This window comes from Silurus aristotelis (genome assembly GCF_946808225.1).
Source record: "Silurus aristotelis genome assembly, chromosome: 20".
Lineage (NCBI taxonomy): Eukaryota > Metazoa > Chordata > Actinopteri > Siluriformes > Siluridae > Silurus > Silurus aristotelis.
In genome coordinates, this window is record NC_139593.1 from 15,353,154 (window position 1) to 15,375,795 (window position 22,642).

At 38.9% G+C, this 22,642-nt stretch overlaps 1 protein-coding gene and 1 long non-coding RNA gene across 3 annotated transcripts in view; one reads left to right on the plus strand and one right to left on the minus strand.

Annotated features, from left to right (window-relative positions):
- The window catches only part of crfa4 (cytokine receptor family, class I receptor 4), a 49,710-nt gene that overhangs the window by 21,650 nt on the left and 5,418 nt on the right, over positions 1-22,642 (plus strand). For both annotated transcript variants that reach the window (XR_014530387.1, XM_083522391.1), the window contains exons 2-8: positions 10,247-10,372; positions 13,887-14,016; positions 15,329-15,498; positions 15,587-15,765; positions 16,142-16,295; positions 19,748-19,838; positions 20,212-20,281. Coding sequence is in view for 1 of the 2 variants with exons in the window: in XM_083522391.1 (XP_083378517.1) it covers positions 10,270-10,372; positions 13,887-14,016; positions 15,329-15,498; positions 15,587-15,765; positions 16,142-16,295; positions 19,748-19,838; positions 20,212-20,281 (897 nt within the window). In the remaining variant the exon portion in view is untranslated. The remainder of the gene's footprint in view (positions 1-10,246; positions 10,373-13,886; positions 14,017-15,328; positions 15,499-15,586; positions 15,766-16,141; positions 16,296-19,747; positions 19,839-20,211; positions 20,282-22,642) is intronic.
- LOC310715829 lies at positions 1,450-10,198 on the minus strand. Its single transcript, XR_014530404.1, has 3 exons — positions 8,724-10,198; positions 6,600-7,699; positions 1,450-3,146 (listed from the first exon to the last, which is right to left on the minus strand). It is a non-coding gene; the product is annotated as an uncharacterized lncRNA (long non-coding RNA).

Sequence of the window (22,642 nt, forward strand, 5' to 3'; positions counted from 1 at the left end):
AAATATGAGATGGTATGTAATAAATATGAGATCCTTTCTGTGATTTATTTTTCTTTTTGTGAATGCAATGCGCAGAATCAGCACCTCAGTAGCATAATGAGAGTAAGAATCAGTTCTCCCTGAACATACCCTGCTGAATGTAGCTAATGAACCACAGCTGAGCGAAGTCTTCTGTACCTTCAAACATGACTTTTAATGAAACCATGCATTCGGTATTCAAATAAAGTGGTGGTCCGATTGCAAAAGACAACCCAGCGGTTATTCAAAGCTCAAGGCAGGGTGACTTGAATACAACTTGCTCAGGGGCCCAGAACTGGCAGCTTGGTATGCCTGGGATTTGAACTCACAACCTTCATATGCAAAGTCCAAATGTCTTAAACACAATGTTACCACCTCCCTCAATGCTCATTTCATTTGCATGGAAGGAGTATTTAGTGTCTTTGTCTGCCATGTAAAAGTCATTTAGGCATCTTTCTGGGTTTCTCAGGAACAGAATAAGCTGCTGATTTTTTTTTCTACCCCTAACCAGGTTGTAGAAACCTCCCCCACAACACACACACACACACACACACACACACACACACACACACACACACACACACAAGCTATCCACCCGCCGGTCTGCTTGAATGTTTTCAAAGTGAGCCTGGTCCTGGATGTTCAAAAGGTTACAGACACCTTATATAAGAGAATGAAAACACAACAAAATTGTTCCCTGTTTTGGTTGCCAGATTGTTCTAAAGAGAAATTTCAGTTTTAGAGTCTTGCAACAATTATTTTTTTTTAGATAGATAGAACATTTTATTATATATATATATATATATATATATATATATATATATATATATATATATATATATATATATATATATATACACACATTAGGTTTACTTTTGTAAATCCTTTATTTTATAATATTACCTGAAGATTTCTCTTGATTCTTGACTTGAAGCAAAAACTCCTGTCTCCTGAAGAGTGTTGCCAACTATTGTTAAACGCTTTGTTTTTCCTAGGTTTGCAAAGGGGTGGAAAATTTCCAGTACTTTTCCAGTAAATATCCAAATTTCCTGTAAAATTCAGGGGCTTAACCAACAGTGGCAACTTGTTAATGTTGGGATTTAAAGTCAAAAGTCCAATGTTCTAACCACAAGTATAATTTCCCACACAGGAGCACTTAGTGTACTTAGTACAAGTTGAATGTGCATATATCATTTAGAATTCCTTAAGTAAATATGCAAATTCGTTCAATCCAAATATGCGCTTCTTTTCTGAATAATTAAAACTTAAAGATCAGAAAAATATGTGCAAACAGCCTTATAACCTTCCTGAATCATCAATCTGAAAACCAAACCTCCTATAAAAGGCTTGTTATGGTCCAGTTTCCAGCCATGTTTATATTTGCCATGGCATCTGGATTCATTCAGTTGCTTTCACCAAAAGCAATTGGTGTTTCTTTTTTTTTTTTTTTTTTGACAAACAGGATGTCTGCTTTGAGTTGGTCTAAACCATGGTTTTAAAAGATAAAAAAAAAATTGAATGTTATTTGCAGTGAATGCAGGCCTTTTGTGATAAACTCTTGTGACAGACTCAAGAGCAATCAAATCCATGATAAAAACAAGATCTTGTCTTGAATATTCCTTGTCAAAATGGAGGCATTATTGGGTATGGTTAAAGACCTTTTACCAAATGTATCGAATGAATTTGCTTGTTTATGATTCTTGCTTAATCTGTTAACCCCTGTGAGACTGGGAGTAATGCTTATTGTAGGAAAATATATATGACTGTCTGAGTTGTGTTCTAGCCAAACTAAAGACATGCTTTAAGAATCTGTGTAAAATGGATGGAGGCCTGCGTTGGGGATGATGGGATGCTTATTGTGTGGAGTGGAGGGTGTCCCCAATTAACGATTTACATAGTCAAATTGTCAAGTCTCCTCATAGTCGACTGATAGTTGATTCAAGTCAAGTTTATTTCTATAGCGCTTTTCACAACAGACATTGTCTCAAAGCAGCTTTACAGAATTTAAGAGTTAAGGTGAATGGTGTGTATTTATCCCTGAGGAGCAGCCATGACGATGGTGGCAAGGAAAAACTCCCTTAGATGACATGAGGAAGAAACCTTGAGAGGAACCAGACTCAAAAGTGGAACCCATCCTCATTTGTGTGACATCAAGAGTGTGATTATATTCTTTAAACAATACAGAACACTGGAGAGCTGATTCCTCATTTTAACGATTGTCACGATGTACATCACACAAAGATAAAGAAAAAAATGTTTACAAATATTTTGGATGAATCAACCTAAAAAACAACAAATACAAATATTTATTGAATGTTTTTTTTTCACATATTAAATTTACAACATTATCATAATATATATTATAGTGTATTATAGTATATTAACTTATTGGGAGAACACCGATAGTTCTATGTGAAATCTGTGAGATTGTTAGTCGAATCAGGCTCCTTCTATCGAAGTATGGAATCTTCGTCTATTCGGGATCTCCGGTAGCTTAAAGTATTAGAGCAAGAACAAATCATTTGTCATCTACAATCAGATGATTATGGCACTGAGCAAAGAAGAACAACTTTCAGAGAACAACTTTTCTTCTTGGTCTTATTATAATGACTGAACAATTGATTAGTGGAGTCTAGCAAGGCAGCAAAAGTCCTCATTTAGGATGTATGTTTGTTATTTAGAAGGCATAAGCATTACAAGCTAGGCCATATGTGAATGCTAATGTATTTAGCTGGGTCTGGTGTATAATCCTTTCTCAATCTTTATAATTTGATAGATGTTCTGGAAAATCCATTAAATTATGCTTGTTTTTTTCACTCAGATTTTAAACCACTGGTTATAATAATCAGCTTTGAGTGTTTTTGCATGTAATTCAGTGCTCGGTATGAGCCGACACCATTCAGAGTTCAGGTAATAAAAAAAAATAAATAAAAAAAAACATTATGTGGAGGCTTTGTAGGTATGTTCCAGTTTTTAGTGTGAGGCTATAGTCATCAAATTTGTTGGTGCTGATTAGAAGGTAAAAATGTATTTTTGTCCTCGCTGAAACTGCTGTAACTCAGATTTTGCTCCACACTTGCTGTATACAGATGCGTATGATTCTGGCAGCATTACTTATTATGAAACTACTACAGTGGAACCCCATTGTACGAGCATAATTCGTTCTTGAAAATGCTCGTAGGTCCATTTGCTCGTACGTTCGAACTGATTTTCCCCATAAGAATGAATGTAAAATGATTTAATCCATTCCGAGATCTCATTCAATCGCTTATTTCTGCACTTAAAAAGTAATTGTAGCCTATTTTAACAAACAAATACACCGCAAATTACCGTAATGTAAACATAATTTAACACTTACTGTCAGGGAGCTCCCTGATTCTTCTACCGTGCGTGCCCCGCCCTTACGGAGCTGCTCTTACTAATCACACACCTGACTCTCGTTTAGCACTCATCACCCAACCATATATAAACCCCTCATTCACCCTCACTCGCTGTCCGTTATTATCAATGGTTTGGCTGTACATGTCATGATTCTCCCGTGCTTGTGGTCAGCGGTGCGCGTCTCCTACGCGCTCCTTTGGATATTACACAGACTGCTTCTCATCCAGTTCTGGACTAGTGGACCGCGCTCCCACCGCGCACCACTGGATTACTTCCCAGTTACTGCGAGTACGTGTTTTTGCAAAATAAACTTTAGTGGTAGTGTTTGATTGCGAGTGTGAGACGCACATCACGCTCGTAACCGCTCGTAACCTCCTCGGTTTCCATGGTATTTCTATTTACTTTCGTTTTCATAGCACAATCACTGATTTACTTGGGAGACATTTTTCAAGATTTCTAGTGAAATCTTCTTCTTCTTCTTTCGGCTGCTCCCATTAGGGGTCGCCACAGCGGATCATCCGTCTCCATACCACCCTGTCCTCTATATCTGCCTCTTTTACACCAACTACCTGCATGTCTTCCCTCACCACATCCATGAACCTCCTCCTTGGCCTTCCTCTTTTCCTCCTACCTGGTGGCTCCATCTTCAGCATTTTTCTACCAATATAATTCATGTCCCTTCTCTGCACATGTCCAAACCATCTCAATCTTGCCTCCCTCACCTTGTCACCAAAACATCCTACATGGGCTGTCCCTCTAATAAACTCATTTCTAATCTTGTCCATCCTCGTCACTCCCAACGAAAACCTCAACATCTTCAGCTCTGCTACCTCCAGCTCCACCTCCTGTCTTTTACTCAATGCCACTGTCTCTAATCCATACAACATCGCAGGTCTCACCACAGTCCTATAAACTTTCCCTTTCATTCTTGCAGATACTCTTCTATCACAAATCACTCCTGTCACTCTTCTCCACCCACTCACCCTGCCTGCACTCTTTTCTTTACTTCCCTAACACACTCTCCATTACTTTGCACTGTTGACCCCAGGTACCTGAACTCCTCCACCTTCTCCACCTCTTCTCCCTGCAACCGCATCACTCCACTGCCCTCCCTCTCATTCACACACATGTACTCTGTCTTACTCCTACTGACTTTCATTCCCCTTCTCTCCAGCGCATATCTCCACCTCTCCAGGCTCTTCTCAACCTGCTCTCTACTCTCACCACAAATCACAATATCATCTGCAAACATCATAGTCCAGGGAGACTCCTGTCTGACCTCAATTAATTTCCTCATTCATCAGCTGCTCAAAATACTCCCTCCATCTTCTCAACACACTCTCCTCACTAGTCAACACATTTCCCTCTCCATCCTTTATTGCTCCAACTTGCAGTACATCCTTCCCAGCTCGGTCCCTCTGCTTGGCCAATCGGTATAAATCCTTTTCTCCTTCCTTAGTGTCCAACCTCTTATACAGTTCCTCATATGCCTTTTCCTTGGCTTTCGCCACATCCCTTTTAACCTGCTGCCGCATCTCCTTGTACTCCTGCCTACTTTTCTCATCACTCTGTCGATCCCACTTCTGTTTTGCCAACCTCTTTCCCCTAATGCTCTCCTGCACTTCCTCATTCCACCACCACGTCTCCTTGTCTTGCTTTCTATTTCCAGATGTCACACCAAGTACTTTTCTAGCTGCCTCCCTCATCACTCCTGCAGTAGTTACCCAATCATCCGGCACCTCTTCACCACCACCAAGCCCCTGTCTGACCTCTTCCCTGAACCTCACACTACACTCTTCCTCCTTCAGTTTCCACCATCTTATTCTACTTTCAAACCTTACTTTCCTCCTCTTCTTCTTCGCCTCCAAAACCATCCTACAGACCACCATCCGATGCTGTCTAGCTACACTGTCCCCCGCCAACACCTTACAGTCTCCAATCTCCTTCAGGTTGCATCTCCTACACAGAACATAATCCACCTGTGTGCACCTTCCTCCACTCTTATACGTCACCCTATGATCCTCCTTCTTCTTAAAATACGTGTTCACCACTGCCATTTCCATCCTTTTAGCAAAATCTACCACCATCTGCCCTTCCACATTCCTCTCCTTAAAACCATACCTACCCATCACCTCCTCATCACCTCTGTTCCCTTCACCTACATGCCCATTAAAATCTGCCCCAATCACCAATCGTTCTTTCCTAGGTACACCATCTACCACTTCATCTAATTCACTCCAGAATCTTTCTTTCTCCTCCATCTCACAGCCAACTTGTGGAGCATAGGCACTGATGACATTTATCATCATCCCTTCAACTTCCACCTTCACGATCATCACCCTATCAGAAACTCTCTTCACCTCCACTACACTCTTACTGTACTCTTCCTTCAGAATCACCCCTACACCATTTCTCTTCCCATCCACACCATGATAAAACAGTTTAAACCCACCTCCAATGTTCCTGGCCTTACTCCCTTTCCACTTGGTCTCCTGAACACACAACACATCTACCTTTCTCCTCTCCATCATATCAGCTATCTCTCTCCCTTTTCCCGTCATAGTACCAACATTTAAAGTACCAACCCGAACCTCTACTCTCCTACACTGCTCCTTTTTCTGCCGTCTCTGTAGACGCCTTCCTCCTCTCCTTCTCCTCCTTCGGCCAACAGTAGCCCAATTTCCACCGGTACCCTGTCGGCTAACGATACCTGTGGCGGTCGTTGTTAACCCGGGCCTCGACCGATCCGGTATGAAATTCTCATTTGTGATCCGCATATTTGATTTGGCACATGTTTTACGCTGGATGCCCTTCCTAACGCAACCCTCCCCATTTACCCGGGCTTGGGACCGGCACTAAGAGTACACTGGCTTGTGCCCCCCTAATGGCTGGGTTGTGCCCCCCTAATGGCTGGGTTCAAGATTTCTAGTGAAATAAAAATATAAAATTAAAAAAGTTAAGTTTTTGCTGCAAAATATAAAATTAAAAAAGTAAAGTTTTTGCTGCACAACGAAAGCAACTGAGTGATACGCCATTAACCAAGAGACTGATGCGACCCTCCGCCGAAAACGGGGAACCGGCAGCGTGGGTTTGCTCGTGCCTTCGAAATTTGCTTGTGAAATATTGTAAAGTTTTGCAAGCAAGTTTGCTCGTATCTCCGTTTGCTCGTACAATAGGTTGCTCGTACAACGGGGTTTTACTGTAGATACTATTTTGATTTCTGGTCAAACACCTTGAGTCTTGTATTAAGTCACACGAGTAAGTGGCTTATTCCGATGAATTGATACTAAAAGTCAAATCTGATCTTGGCTCAAGTTTAATTCACTTTATAAATCTTTCTTTCTGCCTCATTTAAATATGCAAAATCACTGTAATATTTTTATGGCTTAATAATCTGTGTTTATGTTTATTAGTCTATGTTCATAAAATATTAATAGAAAATCGTCAGAATCATTTAAAAAATCAAAACAGGTGAAATTTGTTCAATTATACCTACTCATAAACAACAGCTTTCTCTTCCGGTAAAGCAACCCCTCATTGGGCTGAAAATTTAAAGCAAACCTATTAGGGAACTAGCAAACATACTAAATGTGACCAAATCAACAATTTGGTACATTGTAGAAAGAATAAATACATTGGTGAGCTTATAAATCCCAAAAAGCCTGGAAGATCCTATCAAAACCACTGTAGTGCATGACCGAATAATTATTTAACTGTTGAAGAAAAACTCAAGACTTCACCAGAGTAAATACAGAGCATTTGCCACAAGATGTGAACATCTCTAGGTTACGTATGTAACCCTTGTTCCCTGAGTAAATGAGACGAACAAAGCTTTGGGATCGCTTCCATGTGACGACGCTTTGAATTATGTGTGTAATCTGTGCAATGGAAGGCGCTGGTGGGGTGACGTCATGGCCAGGAAGCTATAAAAACACATTCAATGGAGACGGCGCTAGCTTGGAGAGTGAAGGAAGTGCTCACAGGGATGAAGACGCAGCGTCTTGTACCCTCAGGGAACCAGGATTACATACGTAAACCTCGAGACTTTCCCTTTCAGAAACTCAAGCTGCATCAACAACGATTTGGGAACAAGTGTCCAATACCGCTAGACTGACTAATCTCTGCCTAGTGTCGATGGGCACGTCTAGGTCCAAAGACAGAGGGGCCAGGAATGGCACTAAGGTCAAGGCTATAGGACCTGATGAAGTTCAGCAGGGTGGACCAGCCTGCAGCATTGCAAATGTCTTGAAGAGATACCCCAGAGGACAAGGCCTTAGAGGCTATCAGGGTGGAGTGCGCGCTGACCCCGAAAGGAGCAGGGAGACCAGAGGACTCATAAGAGGAGTGGCTAGCATCCACAGTCCTATTCCCATCTATTGAGGGTCTTCTTATTGGCAGGAAACCCCTTTTTATATGAACCATAGCAGACAAACAGCTGGTTTGACTTTTTCCACACAGCAGTTCTGTGGACTCATGTGTCCAGTGCTCGGATCAGGCACACCCGGTTAAGCTTCTTCTGGTCGGGGGGTCTGAAAAGGAGGAGGGTAGAATATCTGGAGCACGACTGGTCACGGGACAACTAAGGGCACCTTGGGAACACACCCTGGTCTTGAGTAGAGAAAGGCAATTGCCATGCCTTGAGAAAACACCAGAAGAGAAGGAACCACAGTAAGGGTCTGAAGATCCCCAACCCTTTTCAAAGAGGAAATGGCCAGTAGGAACACAGTTTCGACTGTGAAAGATTTTAAGGGCAGCTTAAAATTAGATGCTCAGATAGGGAAGCTCAGATAGGGCCTCCAGGACAATGGCCATGTCCCATACAGGCACACTGGATCGCACCTGAGCCCTCAGCCTTCAACTATTCAGTCTTAACCCTAATTTCTTTATATGTGCGAGAATGACATCTTGATGCCGGGTCACCAGGTGCTTTGAATGAGCTAATATAAACCAGTCGTCAATATAGTTAATAGTCAATATGCGGATGCCCCGGAGTCTCAGCGGAGCCAGAGTCACATCCACACACTTTGTGAAGGTGCGGGATGAGAAAATAAGTGTTTTGAGATCTATCGTGACAAACCAGTCCTTGGACCTGATTTGGGACACGACCTGTTTCAGGGTGAGCATCTTGAACCTGAGTTGAAAGAAGGTTGTTTTTACAACTGAGGTTACTTAATTCGCAAAATTCTAATTGCTGTCAAATATGATGCCTAGGTTGCGAACCTCTTTTTTAAATTCTGGTGTGAGACCCCTAAGGTAAAAATTAGGCTGCTCCTGCGTACTAAAAAAGTATACACTCACACTTATTCTCATTAAGACTTTAAAACATTAAGAAAATTTCTACTCAGCCAATGTTTAATGCGAGTAAAACAGCCGGACAGGGACTGGAGCGCACTGAGTGAATCTGGTTTTAAAGGAACATATAATTGGATGTCATCAGCATAGAAGTGAAATAAGATATTGTGTTTTCTAATGATTTTACCCAGAGATTACATATATAGGGAAAACAACACCAGGCTAAGTATCGATACCTGTGGTACACCATAGAGTTAAGGGATGCTCGAGGGTGAGATGTCACCCCATCTCACAGAAAAACTTCTATTTGACATGTAAGACGTGAACCAATCAGGAACTGTACCCCAAATTCCAACCAGTTTTTTTGGCCGAGAGATGAGAATCTTATGATCTATGGTATCAAAGGCTGCTCTAAGGTCAGAAATTATCAACACAACTGGGCAGCCACTATCTCTTGCAAGCATTATATCATTGTGAATCTTTAATAGAACAAACTCAGTGCTATGATGTGTTTTTAATCCAGATTGAAATGTATCTAGAATTGAATTTTCATTAAAAAAAAATTTAATTGCTAAAATACAAGTTTCTCTAGTATTTTAAATCGGAAGGGTACATGTGAAATGGGTCTGAAATTAGCTAAAACAGAAGGGTCAAGATTTGTGTTTGTTTTTTTTAATGGAGTGATGGCAGCATGTTTAAAAACATCTGGCACATACCCCAACCTAAGACAATCAATAAAAAAGGCTACAAGGCAGGGACCCATGCAACTGAAAACCTCTTTTAGTAGTCTGGTTGGTACTACATCTAAAGGGGATGATGTTGGCCTTGAGGAAAAAAACAGTGTCTGGAGTGAAGAGAGAAACAGGATCAAAATATTCAAAAACTGATAAGCATAAAAGAGCCTCAGTGCTCTCAGGAACCTGTCATATGAGGCCCTGTCTTACTGATGTGATTTGTCAACAAAATAATTTATAAATTTTTCACAACAATCTTTGAAATTGATAGCAGGGCGAGTACGTTCAGGGTGAATAACAGAACTTATTACATTAAATGTATATGCAATATCTAGCTTGGTGACAGCATGAGTAACTACCTTCAGGAGCTCCTTGGAAAAGGCCTGGCTAAGAAGGGGTGTCAGCGGATTCGCCGACATCCATCCCCTCCCCCTCCTTGGAGGTAGCAAGGTAGAGCGCAGCGCTCTCCACACAGGGGGAAAAAACGCCAAAAGGTGTGCTTCCGAACCCTGAGAGAGAGCGCTGGATCTGCAAGCCCCATGACCTCAGTCGCCACTTCGCCTTGCGGAAGGGTTCCCAAAAAGTTGTGGACGCAGCTAGAGTTCCTAAAAGGGAACCATTGTTATAGGTGGAACAACGTCCTGTGAACGGATGAGATAAAGACCAACTTGTACCAGAAGGATGAGAAGAGATTTGTATGAAAAAGAAAAGGAACTGCTCATGATTCAAAGCATACCAATATATCGTATGATGTATGAATCCAATTGAACATGAACAAGGCTGAATAGCAAAGCTAAGCTGTATATGTTTTTTCATTTCAGGACTTATCAGTGTTTGAGGAGGAATGCTGCAGCTCCTGCTCCTCTTACTTTACTGGTGGAGCCATGCTAGAGCTTCCCCAGAGTTCTCACATACTGTAGCCCATGATGGAGGTGAATCAGGCCAAGGTAAGTTAAAAACTCTGTATATGTATGTATGTATGTATGTATAAAATGGCTACAATCCCTGATCATGAGTTTTCATTTGTTGACATTATATATTGATTTCACAACAGCTACCTACAAGCTGTTTTTGGAAAATAAGATAAGACAGAGGTCCCCAACCACAGGGTTGTGACTAAGTACCGGGTTGTGAAAGAGTTGCTACCGGATCACAAGGAAAATGTAATATTGACTATGTGGTTTGGCCTTTAAGAGTCACTATTTAAATATACACACTGTTCCATTTCAGTAAACATAATATAGACACTTCAGGTTCAGCATGAGTTTAAGACAAACATCTCGTAAAAGTTTCATTATTAGAGGAGGTAAGAAAAGACATGAAAAAAAGTTTCAAAAGAAAGCAGCCTCTAACCAGAAATATGAGGATTTTTATCTAAAATACTGTTTCGTCTCTACAGGCAGTTTACCTGTTTCAAATCCTATGTTACTTGTTACTGTAATTGTATATGTGGAGATAAAATAGCTAACGGGTCAATGGATCCCCGAAAATGTTTTTTTTCAATCATCATTGTTCAATGCTTACCATCACTTATTAACTGAGATATACTGTAGTGAGATATAAGTCTAAATAAAACATGTCTTAACTAGATGTTTTCTTATAAGTGTGCACATGTCAGTATCTATCATAAATCATAAAACCTGACACAGTATTTGAATAAAAGAAACTACAATTCCTCCTGATCATGAGAGAAAAGATAAGATAAGATATACCTTTATTTATCCCATAGTGGGGAATTCTCAAAGTTACAGCAGCAAAGAAAAAAGAAGTGTGCAAATATATATATAAAAAAATAGAGACATGGTTAAAGTATATATAGTGTATCATCCTTGATCCTTGAATAGTTCTTGGTGTACTCTTGAAGGAATTTCGTTAGACCTTCAGCATTGTTCAAGGTTTACTCTATTTAGAGATAATGGCTCTGATCCAGTGGCTTTAGAAATGGCTTTGTAACCCTTTTTAGACTGATATGGTTTTAGAACTTTTTTATCATCTCCTGTGAAAAGTTTTTATCGTGACATACAGTAGAGCGCAGATTTTCGCAATTTCTTTCAGATTTATTTACATTGCTGGAATGTTTCTATTTGAAGGGATGTTCAGATTAAACAGAACTGACAGTAATCACACCAGGGTATATCAAGTCATGTGAACACTCATATTAATGACTTATTATTAGTATATTAATCATTAGTGTATTTTCTGTTACTCAGGTTGTCTTTTGTGTATGAAATTTTGTTCTGCAAAAATGATTTGTCCCACATTTATGCGAAAAAAGAAGAAATCAGGAAAGGGAGGGTGAAATACATTTACACAGTATTTGTTCCTGAAACGTACTGTCAAATGAACATATGCTCATCAAAGGAGTGGTTTGAAATATGAAATGTAAATTTGCCCTGAAAGAACAAATGTTTCCAAATACAAGATTTATTACAACTGTGATATTCCCCCGAAAACACTGTCGTAATTGTTCATTAAGTGTGTTAGGTTCCTTTAATTTTCTTTTGATCTTCTTCCTTTCAGGCCAAAATGATCCTTAACTATGTGACAAATTTATTTTTATGTAACTGGAATTTTGTATATAAGAAGCACGCAAAGCATATTGCTTCACGTTTGTTAACGGTTGATATTTATTGGTCATTTTGACTTAAATTGAACTTAATGCTCAAATTAAGACATTCAAACTCTCAAGGTGGCTCGAATTGAATATTATGCAGCGGCCTTTAGTCTTAGTCATAATCTTACAGGAATGTGTGCGCAGTGCTTCTGCAGTCCTTCACCCCAGGAACATTTCTTCTTTTATTTGCGTACAAAGCATGTGTGTGCGTTTTCTATCAGCTCAGGGTAATCGTGTAACAATTTCCATACCAAACCTTTTAATTTTCCTTATGTTTCTTTAACATGAGGTTTCCAAACCTATACAGAGAAACACAAATTAGTGGAGTTCTATTTGATGCTCAATACCAATTTACTATTCCACTAGTATTTGCTTTGCCTTCTTTATAATTTGTTCTTCAGCATATCACTGTGAACTTTAGTTTCAAATGAACTGTTCATGTCAACATGCAAGGACTCTATGTGTTTAAATACACTTTATGGATAAATGGATTGGGACAGCTGACTTTTCCAACTATATTTGGTTCTGTTACCACAAAGTTGGTGATCTAGGAGGCCCAAACCTGTTGCTGGATATAAACATGCTATTTCATTTAGTCTCTATTTGCTGTTATGGTAACCTCCAGTCTTCAGGGATGATACTGGGGATGATTCTCTACTATATTTTGTGAGTTTGCTTCTGATTTGTGCTCATTTAGCCATATGGTTTTAAGTAAAATCAGGTACAATTGGTTTAATAGGGTTTAGTTTAGAGCTCTATAGCAGGCCACTCAACATCTACTCCCAACCCATGCAAAGCATTTCTTCATGGAGCTGGCTTCATCCACAGGGGCATTGTCCATGCTGGAACAGGTTTGGGTCTGTAAAGGGAGAATTTTATGCTACTGAATCCAGAGATATTCTGGACAATTGTGTGCCTCCAACTTTGTGTTAACAGTTTGGGGAAAAACCACATATGGAAAAAAAATCATGTCTCAGTGCTTATGTCCAGATTTAACCAACCTGACAAACTTCTTATTTGGGGTTATTTTCTTTAACCAAGATATAGGAAACATAAAAAATGTTTCCCTGGAAACCCTGATCATCCAAAGCTCTTGTACATTACTGTCATAATTGCTTAGTTGTGTTCATTATATCTGAAAGTTTAAAGAAAGATTACGTGAAAGTGGTGGCAGTCTCACAGCTGACACATATATTAAGCATTAACAAGCACTTATACAAAACTGGTTCAGCCTGTAGGTTTTAAGAATGAAAAAATGCTTAAAAGTGTCAGACTTGGCAGTCATTATAAGTGCATACCTGTGTATAGAGTTTCTAACATCATTATTATATCTTAGACCCACTGTTAGATAATCATTCATTTTGTTTATATGATATTTTCCTTTTTATTGCATGCTACTGTATACTAAACTTCACTTTCTTTAATAGCCGTGGGCTACAGAATAAGGTTAAATTTGTTTTGATGAACAGATTTAGATGAAGCAGTGGACTTAAGATATTGTTTTGAACCTGGAGCATTTGGAAGCTAATGATTGGTTATATCCTGAAAGCTTACTAATGCTACAAGTCCCCTACTTATTTCAGGATAATCAGGTTGAGTGGCTCTGATGATGTAAGAGTCTGTAAATGTCAGCACATAAAAAAATCTTTCTGCTTATGAAGCCTCGTAACTGTCCGTTTATGAAAGTTATGGTCTATATAAAGTGAATCAGGTTGGACTTGAAGTCGACTGTCCCGAATAAAATGGACCAGGCTCCCACATGGGGCCACACGTTTGATGATAGAATTCCAGTGACCTTTTCAGCAGTTCTCATGTCTGCATGCTCATTCACCTCGTTATTTCTGCAGATGGCCCAAGGCCATACATATATTACTGCCGCTCTCCGAACATGGAAACCTTTACTTGCTGGTGGCATCCCCTTGACAACAGTCTCCAGGGTGATGACAACATCACATACAAGCTCATCTACACCCTTGGGTAAGGCTGGGAATAATGTTTAAACTAAGGCAGCAGTGCAGGCTGCTCTTTAATATTACTCAGATATATAACAGTATTAAATATAATATATAATAAAAGGATAGAATGAAAATGACCACAGCCAGGTTCAGAAATATTTGGACATCGATATAGTTATTGCGGTTTTAGTTGTCTACCACTACATAAGGTAAACGAACGAAGAGTTTCCTTTCAAGTTTGCAGTGCAAGATTTAAAGATTTTAAAGCATGAAAACATTTACATTTGTTACAAAATTATAGTTTTATATATGGGGGTCATGGGATCTAGAATTCTGCATTCTCTATGTCATGCACACAGATCAAGTAGTGTGATAGGTTTACGGTTACAAAATAATTATTACATTATCAACAAGTAAGAGAGAGAGAGATAGAGAGAGAGAGGGAGGGAGAGAGAGAAAGAGAGTGTGTGTGTGTGTGTGTGTGTGTGTGTGTGTGTGTGTGTGTGTGTGTGTGTGTGTGTGTGTGTGTGTGTGTGTGTGTGTGTGTGTGAATGAACTGCACCTGTGCCACTTCTCTACTAAAAATAGAGCTGTTGGTGTTAATCCCTTGATTGTGTATATACATACAGTACAGACCAAAAGTTTGGACACACCTTCTCATTCAAAGAGTTTTCTTTATTTTCATGACTATGAAAATTGTAGATTCACACTGAAGGCATCAAAACTATGAATTAACACATGTGGAATTATATATGGAATTATATACATAACAAAAAAGTGTGAAACAACTGAAAAATGTCATATTCTAGGTTCTTCAAAGTAGCCACCTTTTGCTTTGATTACTGCTTTGCACACTCTTGGCATTCTCTTGATGAGCTTCAAGAGGTAGTCACCTGAAATGGTCTTCCAACAGTCTTGAAGGAGTTCCCCGAGAGATGCTTGGCACTTGTTGGCCCTTTTGCCTTCACTCTGCGGTCCAGCTCACCCCTAAACCATCTCGATTGGGTTCAGGTCCGGTGACTGTGGAGGCCAGGTCATCTGGCGCAGCACCCTTGATGCCTTCAGTGTGACTCTACAATTTTCATAGTCATGAAAATAAAGAAAACTCTTCGAATGAGAAGGTGTGTCCAAACATTTGGTCTGTACTGTATATATATATATATATATATATATATATATATATATATATATATATATATATATATATATATATATATATATATATATATATATATATAGTACAGACCAAATGTTTGGACACACCTTCTCATTTATATATATATATATATAATCTAAAATATTATACTTACTCATCAACTTTCTTTGCTTTACAGTAAACAGCCTCCAGCAGAGTGTCCAGACTATGTAACCGGTGGACCAAACAGCTGTTACTTTGACACAAAGCACACAGTGATTTGGGAGGTGTACTGCATGAATGTAACGGCGTACAGCAGAAGTGGTTCCTTCACCTCTAACGAGCACTGTTTGGATGTGGCCGAAATTGGTAAGATTCAAAAATATATTTTTTTAGATTGTATAATGATTGAATTGAGACCACATGATTTATGTTTAACACTTTCATGGTTTCACAGTCAAAATTGATCCACCTTTCAACGTCACGTACACTTTAATGAACGAGAGCACAGATGAAGCAGGTCACACCGTCCTTGTGTCCTGGCAGTACCCAATCGCCCAACATGTCCAAATCGGGTGGATTACACTCATCTATGAGCTACGTTACAGAGCTGTCTCCGAGCCCAATAACTGGAAGGTATGGAGAAACACATATGGGAAAATGTGACAGATTAATAGAAAACTAGAGGCTTTTATTATGTGTTAAGGGAAGTGTATTTTGTTGGCTTGGTGTGTGTGTGTGCACTTGTTGCTTTACAAATTGATAGTTATTCTGATTGAGTACCTTTATCTTTTTTATGAAACATGAGAGATATTTGCCCTGGATGGGTGTGGCCTCGGTCATGATGACAGTGTGTCATCCACACATTACATTATGAAAATAATGTAAATGATATGCTGTGCAGACAGTAGCTCTCATTTCTCTCTCATACCTCTTATTCCTGTCTGTCTGTCTGTCTGTCTGTCTGTCTGTCTGTCTGTCTGTCTGTCTGTCTGTCTGTCTCCCGATACAGGTCAAGGAGCGGCTCCGTGAACCTCATCTGGAGCTCCTAGGCTTAGCAGTGGGGAGTTATGAGGTTCAAGCACGCTGCCGCTCAAAAAACAACCACCTGTGGAGCAAATGGAGCTCCCCGATTACCATTGTCATTCCTTCCAGACACCAACCTGGTACACACACACACGTGGAAAATTAATTTATTTTTTAAATGCTGCAGTTATTTTTAAATCACAAAGCACATTTTTTTGTTTCATGAGAACACCAATGAAATCGGAGCACATTTTTAAAATATGGACCATTCCTTTTAAACCCATGAATAGACCACGAATCATTCATCTCCTGACACTAAATAAAAGACAGTATAAATTCTGTAGCCCTGATGACTTGCTTTATAACACTTCTTTTCGAGCTTGTTGTTGAGGAGCGTTCCTGAGCTCTCAGGTTTCTCCCCCTCATCATCTGTGACTTGTCATGTGTCACTCCTGCTTGTGGATGTACATGCAATTATGCTGCTGTGAAGGCTTGCGGGTTGCCATGGCAATTGCTAACCATATTTACGCGGGTGCTGATTCTTTTTCCTCTTGAGCAGTAGGGTTGTAACCTCTTGTCGGGAACACATGGCTGTCAGGAAAACATGATAATAGTATTGCTTATTAAGACCATATTGATAATTATTTTTGTATAGTACTTGTGGACTATACTTGTTCTACAGTACTATGAAAAAAGTCTTCACAACCCAATTAAAATAGCATGTTATTTTTGTAATATAACAAAATGAAAACGCAATAAATCCTGCAAACTTTTCCAAAATGTAATGTGATATAGCAATAAAGAAAATTAAAGTGACGAATAAGTAGAAACAATTCAGGGCAGGAGGGGATTAAAAAGCTGAAATTTGGCCATTTCATTTCATTTTATTTTTCTTTGCCAAACAATAATCTAATCGATAGATAGATAGATAGATAGATAGATAGATAGATAGATAGATAGATAGATAGATAGACAGACAGACAGACAGACAGACAGACAGACAGACAGACAGACAGACAGACAATAGATAGATAGATAGATAGATAGATAGATAGATAGATAGATAGATAGATAGATAGATAGATAGATAGATAGATAGATAGATAGATAGATAGATAGATAGATAGAGTGAGGAAAATAAGTATTTGAACACCCTGCTATTTTGCAAGTTCTCCCACTTAGAAATCATGGAGGAGTCTGAAATTGTCATCGTAGGTGCATGTCCACTGTGAGAGACATAATCTTAAAAACAAATCCAGAAATCACAATATATGATTTTTAAACTATTTATTTGTATGATACAGCTGCAAATAAGTATTTGAACACCTGTTTATCAGCTAGAATTCTTACCCTCAAAGACCTGTTAGTCTGCCTTTAAAATGTCCACCTCCACTACATTTATTATCCTAAATTAGATGCACCTGTTTGAGGTCGTTAGCTGCATAAAGACACCTGTCCACCCCATACAATCAGTAAGAATCCTACTAACATGGCCAAGACCAAAGAGCTGTCCAAAGACACTAGAGACAAAATTGTACACCTCCACAAGGCTGGAAAGGGCTACGGGGAAATTGCCAAGCAGCTTGGTGAAAAAAGGTCCACTGTTGGAGCAATCATGGAAAATGGAAGAAGCTAAACATGACTGTCAATCTCCCTCGGACTGGGGCTCCATGCAAGATCTCACCTCGTGGGGTCTCAATGATCCTAAGGAAGGTGAGAAATCAGCCCAGAACTACACGGGAGGAGCTGGTCAATGACCTGAAAAGAGCTGGGACCACCGTTTCCAAGGTTACTGTTGGTAATACACTAAGACGTCATGGTTTGAAATCATGCATTGCACGGAAGGTTCCCCTGCTTAAACCAGCACATGTCCAGGCACATCTTAAGTTTGCCAATGACCATTTGGATGATCCAGAGGAGTCATGGGAGAAAGTCATGTGGTCAGATGAGACCAAAATAGAACTTTTGGGTCATAATTCCACTAAACGTGTTTGGAGGAAGAAGAATGATGAGTACCATCCCAAGAACACCATCCCTACTGTGAAGCATGGGGGTGGTAGCATCATGCTTTGGGGGTGTTTTTCTGCACATGGGACAGGGCGACTGCACTGTATTAAGGAGAGGATGACCGGGGCCATGTATTGCGATATTTTGGGGAACAACCTCCTTCCCTCAGTTAGAGCATTGAAGATGGGTCGAGGCTGGGTCTTCCAACATGACAATGACCCGAAGCACACAGCCAGGATAACCAAGGAGTGGCTCTGTAAGAAGCATATCAAGGTTCTGGCGTGGCCTAGCCAGTCTCCAGACCTAAACCCAATAGAGAATCTTTGGAGGGAGCTCAAACTCCGTGTTTCTCAGCGACAGGTCAGAAACCTGACTGATCTAGAGAAGATCTGTGTGGAGAAGTGGGCCAAAATCCCTCCTGCAGTGTGTGCAAACCTGGTGAAAAACTACAGGAAACGTTTGACCTCTGTAATTGCAAACAAAGGCTACTGTACCAAATATTAACATTGACTTTCTCAGGTGTTCAAATACTTATTTGCAGCTGTATCATACAAATAAATAGTTTAAAAATCATACATTGTGATTTCTGGATTTTTTTTTTTAGATTATGTTTCTCACAGTGGACATGCACCTACGATGACAATTTCAGACCCCTCCATGATTTCTAAGTGGGAGAACTTGCAAAATAGCAGGGTGTTCAAATACTTATTTTCCTCACTGTAGATAGATAGATAGATAGATAGATAGATAGATAGATAGATAGATAGATAGATAGATAGAAAGATAGATAGATAGATAGATAGATAGATAGATAGATAGATAGATAGATAGATAGATAGATAGATAGATAGATAGATAGATAGATAGATAGATAGACCTCACAATTGAAATATTGTTTGCAAAAAAAAATGTCAATAAAATGGGCGATTTATTAACAGTTCAGAAACCTTGTTAATAAAAGATTTTGATTATAATTTAATTTACAATATATTGGTATTTGGAGCTCTCCATGATTCCCTAACTTAAAACTTAAAGCCCCCTTTTCAACTGTTCACTTGAATGAAAAAACATGCAGGAACAGCTGAGTTTAAATCCCATCACCACCAGGCTGCCACTGCATGGACCTTAAACAAGGCCCTTAACACTCAAATGTTTAGCAGTATAAATGCGATAATTGTTAGTCAATCTAAACAAAGGTGTCTGTCAAATGCCATGAAAGGAAATGTTCAATTAACCAGGTTATTGTACTTTTTCATTTTTTCCCCTTAAATTTGTATTGGGGGGGGGGGGGGGGGTTTGCCAAATAAAAGTTTTTTTCTGCATCATAAAAAGCTCCTATTTTTACTTTACTTGCATATGTGTATTCTATTAAATGTACAAATTATCTCAAAACATATAAGCTCATGTCATCTGCTGCCACTTTAAATCTTACACGCAGGATTTTGCTAAATGTTCACTTCATCCACGACCCATTTATGCTTAGACTGATCAATAGAAGAACTTTTCTAATTAAAAGCTTCAGTCATGTGTATGAGTATCCATGGTAACCACACCATTCCCCCGTCTTTCTCTCTTACTCTTTCAGATCACATGATGTATTCTCTTGTGCTACTGTCGACTATTATAGTCATCATTTTGCTCATCATTGGACTTGGGGTCATTCCACAAGGCAAGAGGTGAGGAACAAGCATCAGTCCCTGAGCACTTACACTAATGGAAAGAAAAAAGAGAACGAAAATACAAAGCTTCAGTGCGCCACTATATTCGGTGGTTGCCCAACCAGACCTAATTTCAGTACACATGTAGCTAATACAGTTCAAAATAAATAAAAAACTCTTCATATTTAACTATATATAAAACTATATTATATCTACACTCATACACTACAGCTGTTTACACTGTGCCTAGAATTGCAGCCACTCTTGATTTTGCAGCAAACTCAGTTACGGAGTGCTTTCCAAAAAAAACCCTTCAACATCCAAAAAGATTTCAATGGCAAATAAATGCGAGGTCTTCCTAAGGTGCGCTTTGATTCTGTCCTCCCTGCAGGATAAAAGCTTTTCTTCTGCCGCCTATCCCCAAACCCTGCATCAGAGGAATCGATCCCATGCTTCTGAAGGTAACTGACTCCAGCAAGACAACACAATCGTCCCCACATACCCACAATGATTGATGTTTCACACACAGAAATAAAATGAAACTTTACAGAGATTACGTTTCCCAATTTCCCAAGCGTCTTCGTATTCCCAATTCATAGACTCACATTATGTGTATATTCCCTGTTTTTTAATACAGTGTATTTTATATAAATAGGGACGATTTCAAGTTTTATTTGTCAAATGTACAGATGTCAGTGACAGTTTGTACAATGAAATTCTTATGTGAGGCTACAGGCAAACTACAGCAATGTTACATTTTTTACATAAAACAATATAAAAGAGTAAGAAGAAAAAAGAGAATAGAAGGTGATAATGAGGCATAAGAAAGTTGTAATTATTTACAGGTGGGTACAGAAGTCTTTATATTTGTGTATATATATATATATATATATATATATATATATATATATATATATATATATATATATATATATATATATATATACTGTATATATACTGTAACACTGTACAATGAATAATAAATGAATTTATACTCAAGAGTTCACAAGTAATTTAAGTTCGACTCTAGAAGGATAAAATAACACTGAGCCCAGTTATGAATTAAATTTAACAGCCGGCACTTTAATTGCAATTTCAGGAAGAAAACTTAGAAAATAACACAATGAAGTGAGAGAGAGGGGCTTGACATTGAACTCAAGATAGAATAAAGATAAAATAAAAAAAATGAAATGAAATAAAGTAAAATGTCCCAAAGTCTCTTGTATCCTGTAGGTGTAAATATATTTCTCAACCGTAGATGGTGTAAAGGTTTTTTTTTTGTTTTTTTGTTAATTTTTCTTTTTCTACCCGGGTAGTGTGTACAGAGTGTGTGAGATCGTAGCTTAGCTGTTGTATCCCGTAAATCCACAGGGGGGTGTAAGTTCACTCCACATGTGTAGGTCAATAGGCTCTGGCTCGCCAATTAAAAAGTAGATCACGATGCAGAATCAGACTCCAAATATAAAACCCAATCTGCACAAAATAACGCAGTAACATTAAGCAGATCTCTTAATTTTAACATTCAAAAACAGATATTTACCATAAGCTACATAAAATATCCACTAGTACAAATATAAACTCAATGTATGACAATGCGTACATGTAAACAGTTTAAAGTGTACAAATGTGTGACAATATTGTCATATAACATCTTTCTTCCCACCCATTTTCATGAACATACTCATGAATGATAAAATCATTTAACCAATACAGACTTATTAGCTTTGTTCACAAATTTAACTTTCTTAATATACATAAAACACTTCTCAAACCTCATAGGTAACTCTAATTGGGTTTTAGTACACATATAGAGAAGGATTGATATCAGATTACTAAAATAGTTAATAAGCAAACAAACTCACTGGAAAAAACTGGAATGCATTTCCAACCTGAATGATTTATAACATCATTAAGTAGAGGATTAACACATTTTAATATAAAAAAAAATGCAAGATTAAGTGATTTTTCTGGAGCATCACTCTGACATCAGGGTGCATATCCAGCTAGCTTCTTCAGCTGAACTAAAAGCAACCAGTTCACTCATTACACTAAAGTCAACTGCCCTCTAATGGCGCGGAAACAGTACTGCACCAATTACATGAGTCTCTTTGGTAACGTACAGATCAAAAGGGGTCTCACAGAGTTAATTTACACAAGAAGGTGATGTTCAATTTAAAGGGGTTACATATATGTATATACATTTTTATTAATGAATTATATGAATATTTACATCAAATCAAGAGTCAAGAAGCTTTTATTGTCATTTCAACCATATATAGCTGACGCAGTACACAGTGAAATAAAACAACGTTCCTCCAGAACCCTGATGCTACATAAAACAACAGTCACAGAAACAGAAAAACACAGGGCCAGTACTCCTGCCGTAACAAGATAAAGTGAACAGTAGCAAAAATGTAAACAGAATATTGTGCAAAAGCCCAAATAGCAGCAATCCAGGAAAATGTGCAAAACGGCATATAAACAATTTATGGTAATGAGGTGATGTAGTGTGAGTGGTGCTGAATCATGGGTGTACGAAGTCAGTACGAGTGTGTGTTGAGTCCGGGTTGTACAGATAAGTCACACAGTTATGGAGCTGGTGTTGAGTGACCAGGTGAGGTTATCCGCCAAGTGAACATCAAGGAATTTGGTGCTCTTGATGATCTCCACTGAGGATCCATCGATGATCAATGGAGAATGGCCACTCTGTGTTCTCCTGAATTCAGCAACCATCTCTTTCGTTTTGTCCACGTTCAGAGACTGGTTGTTGGCTCCAGACCAGGCTGTTACTCCGTTGCACCTCCTCTCTGTATGCTGACTCA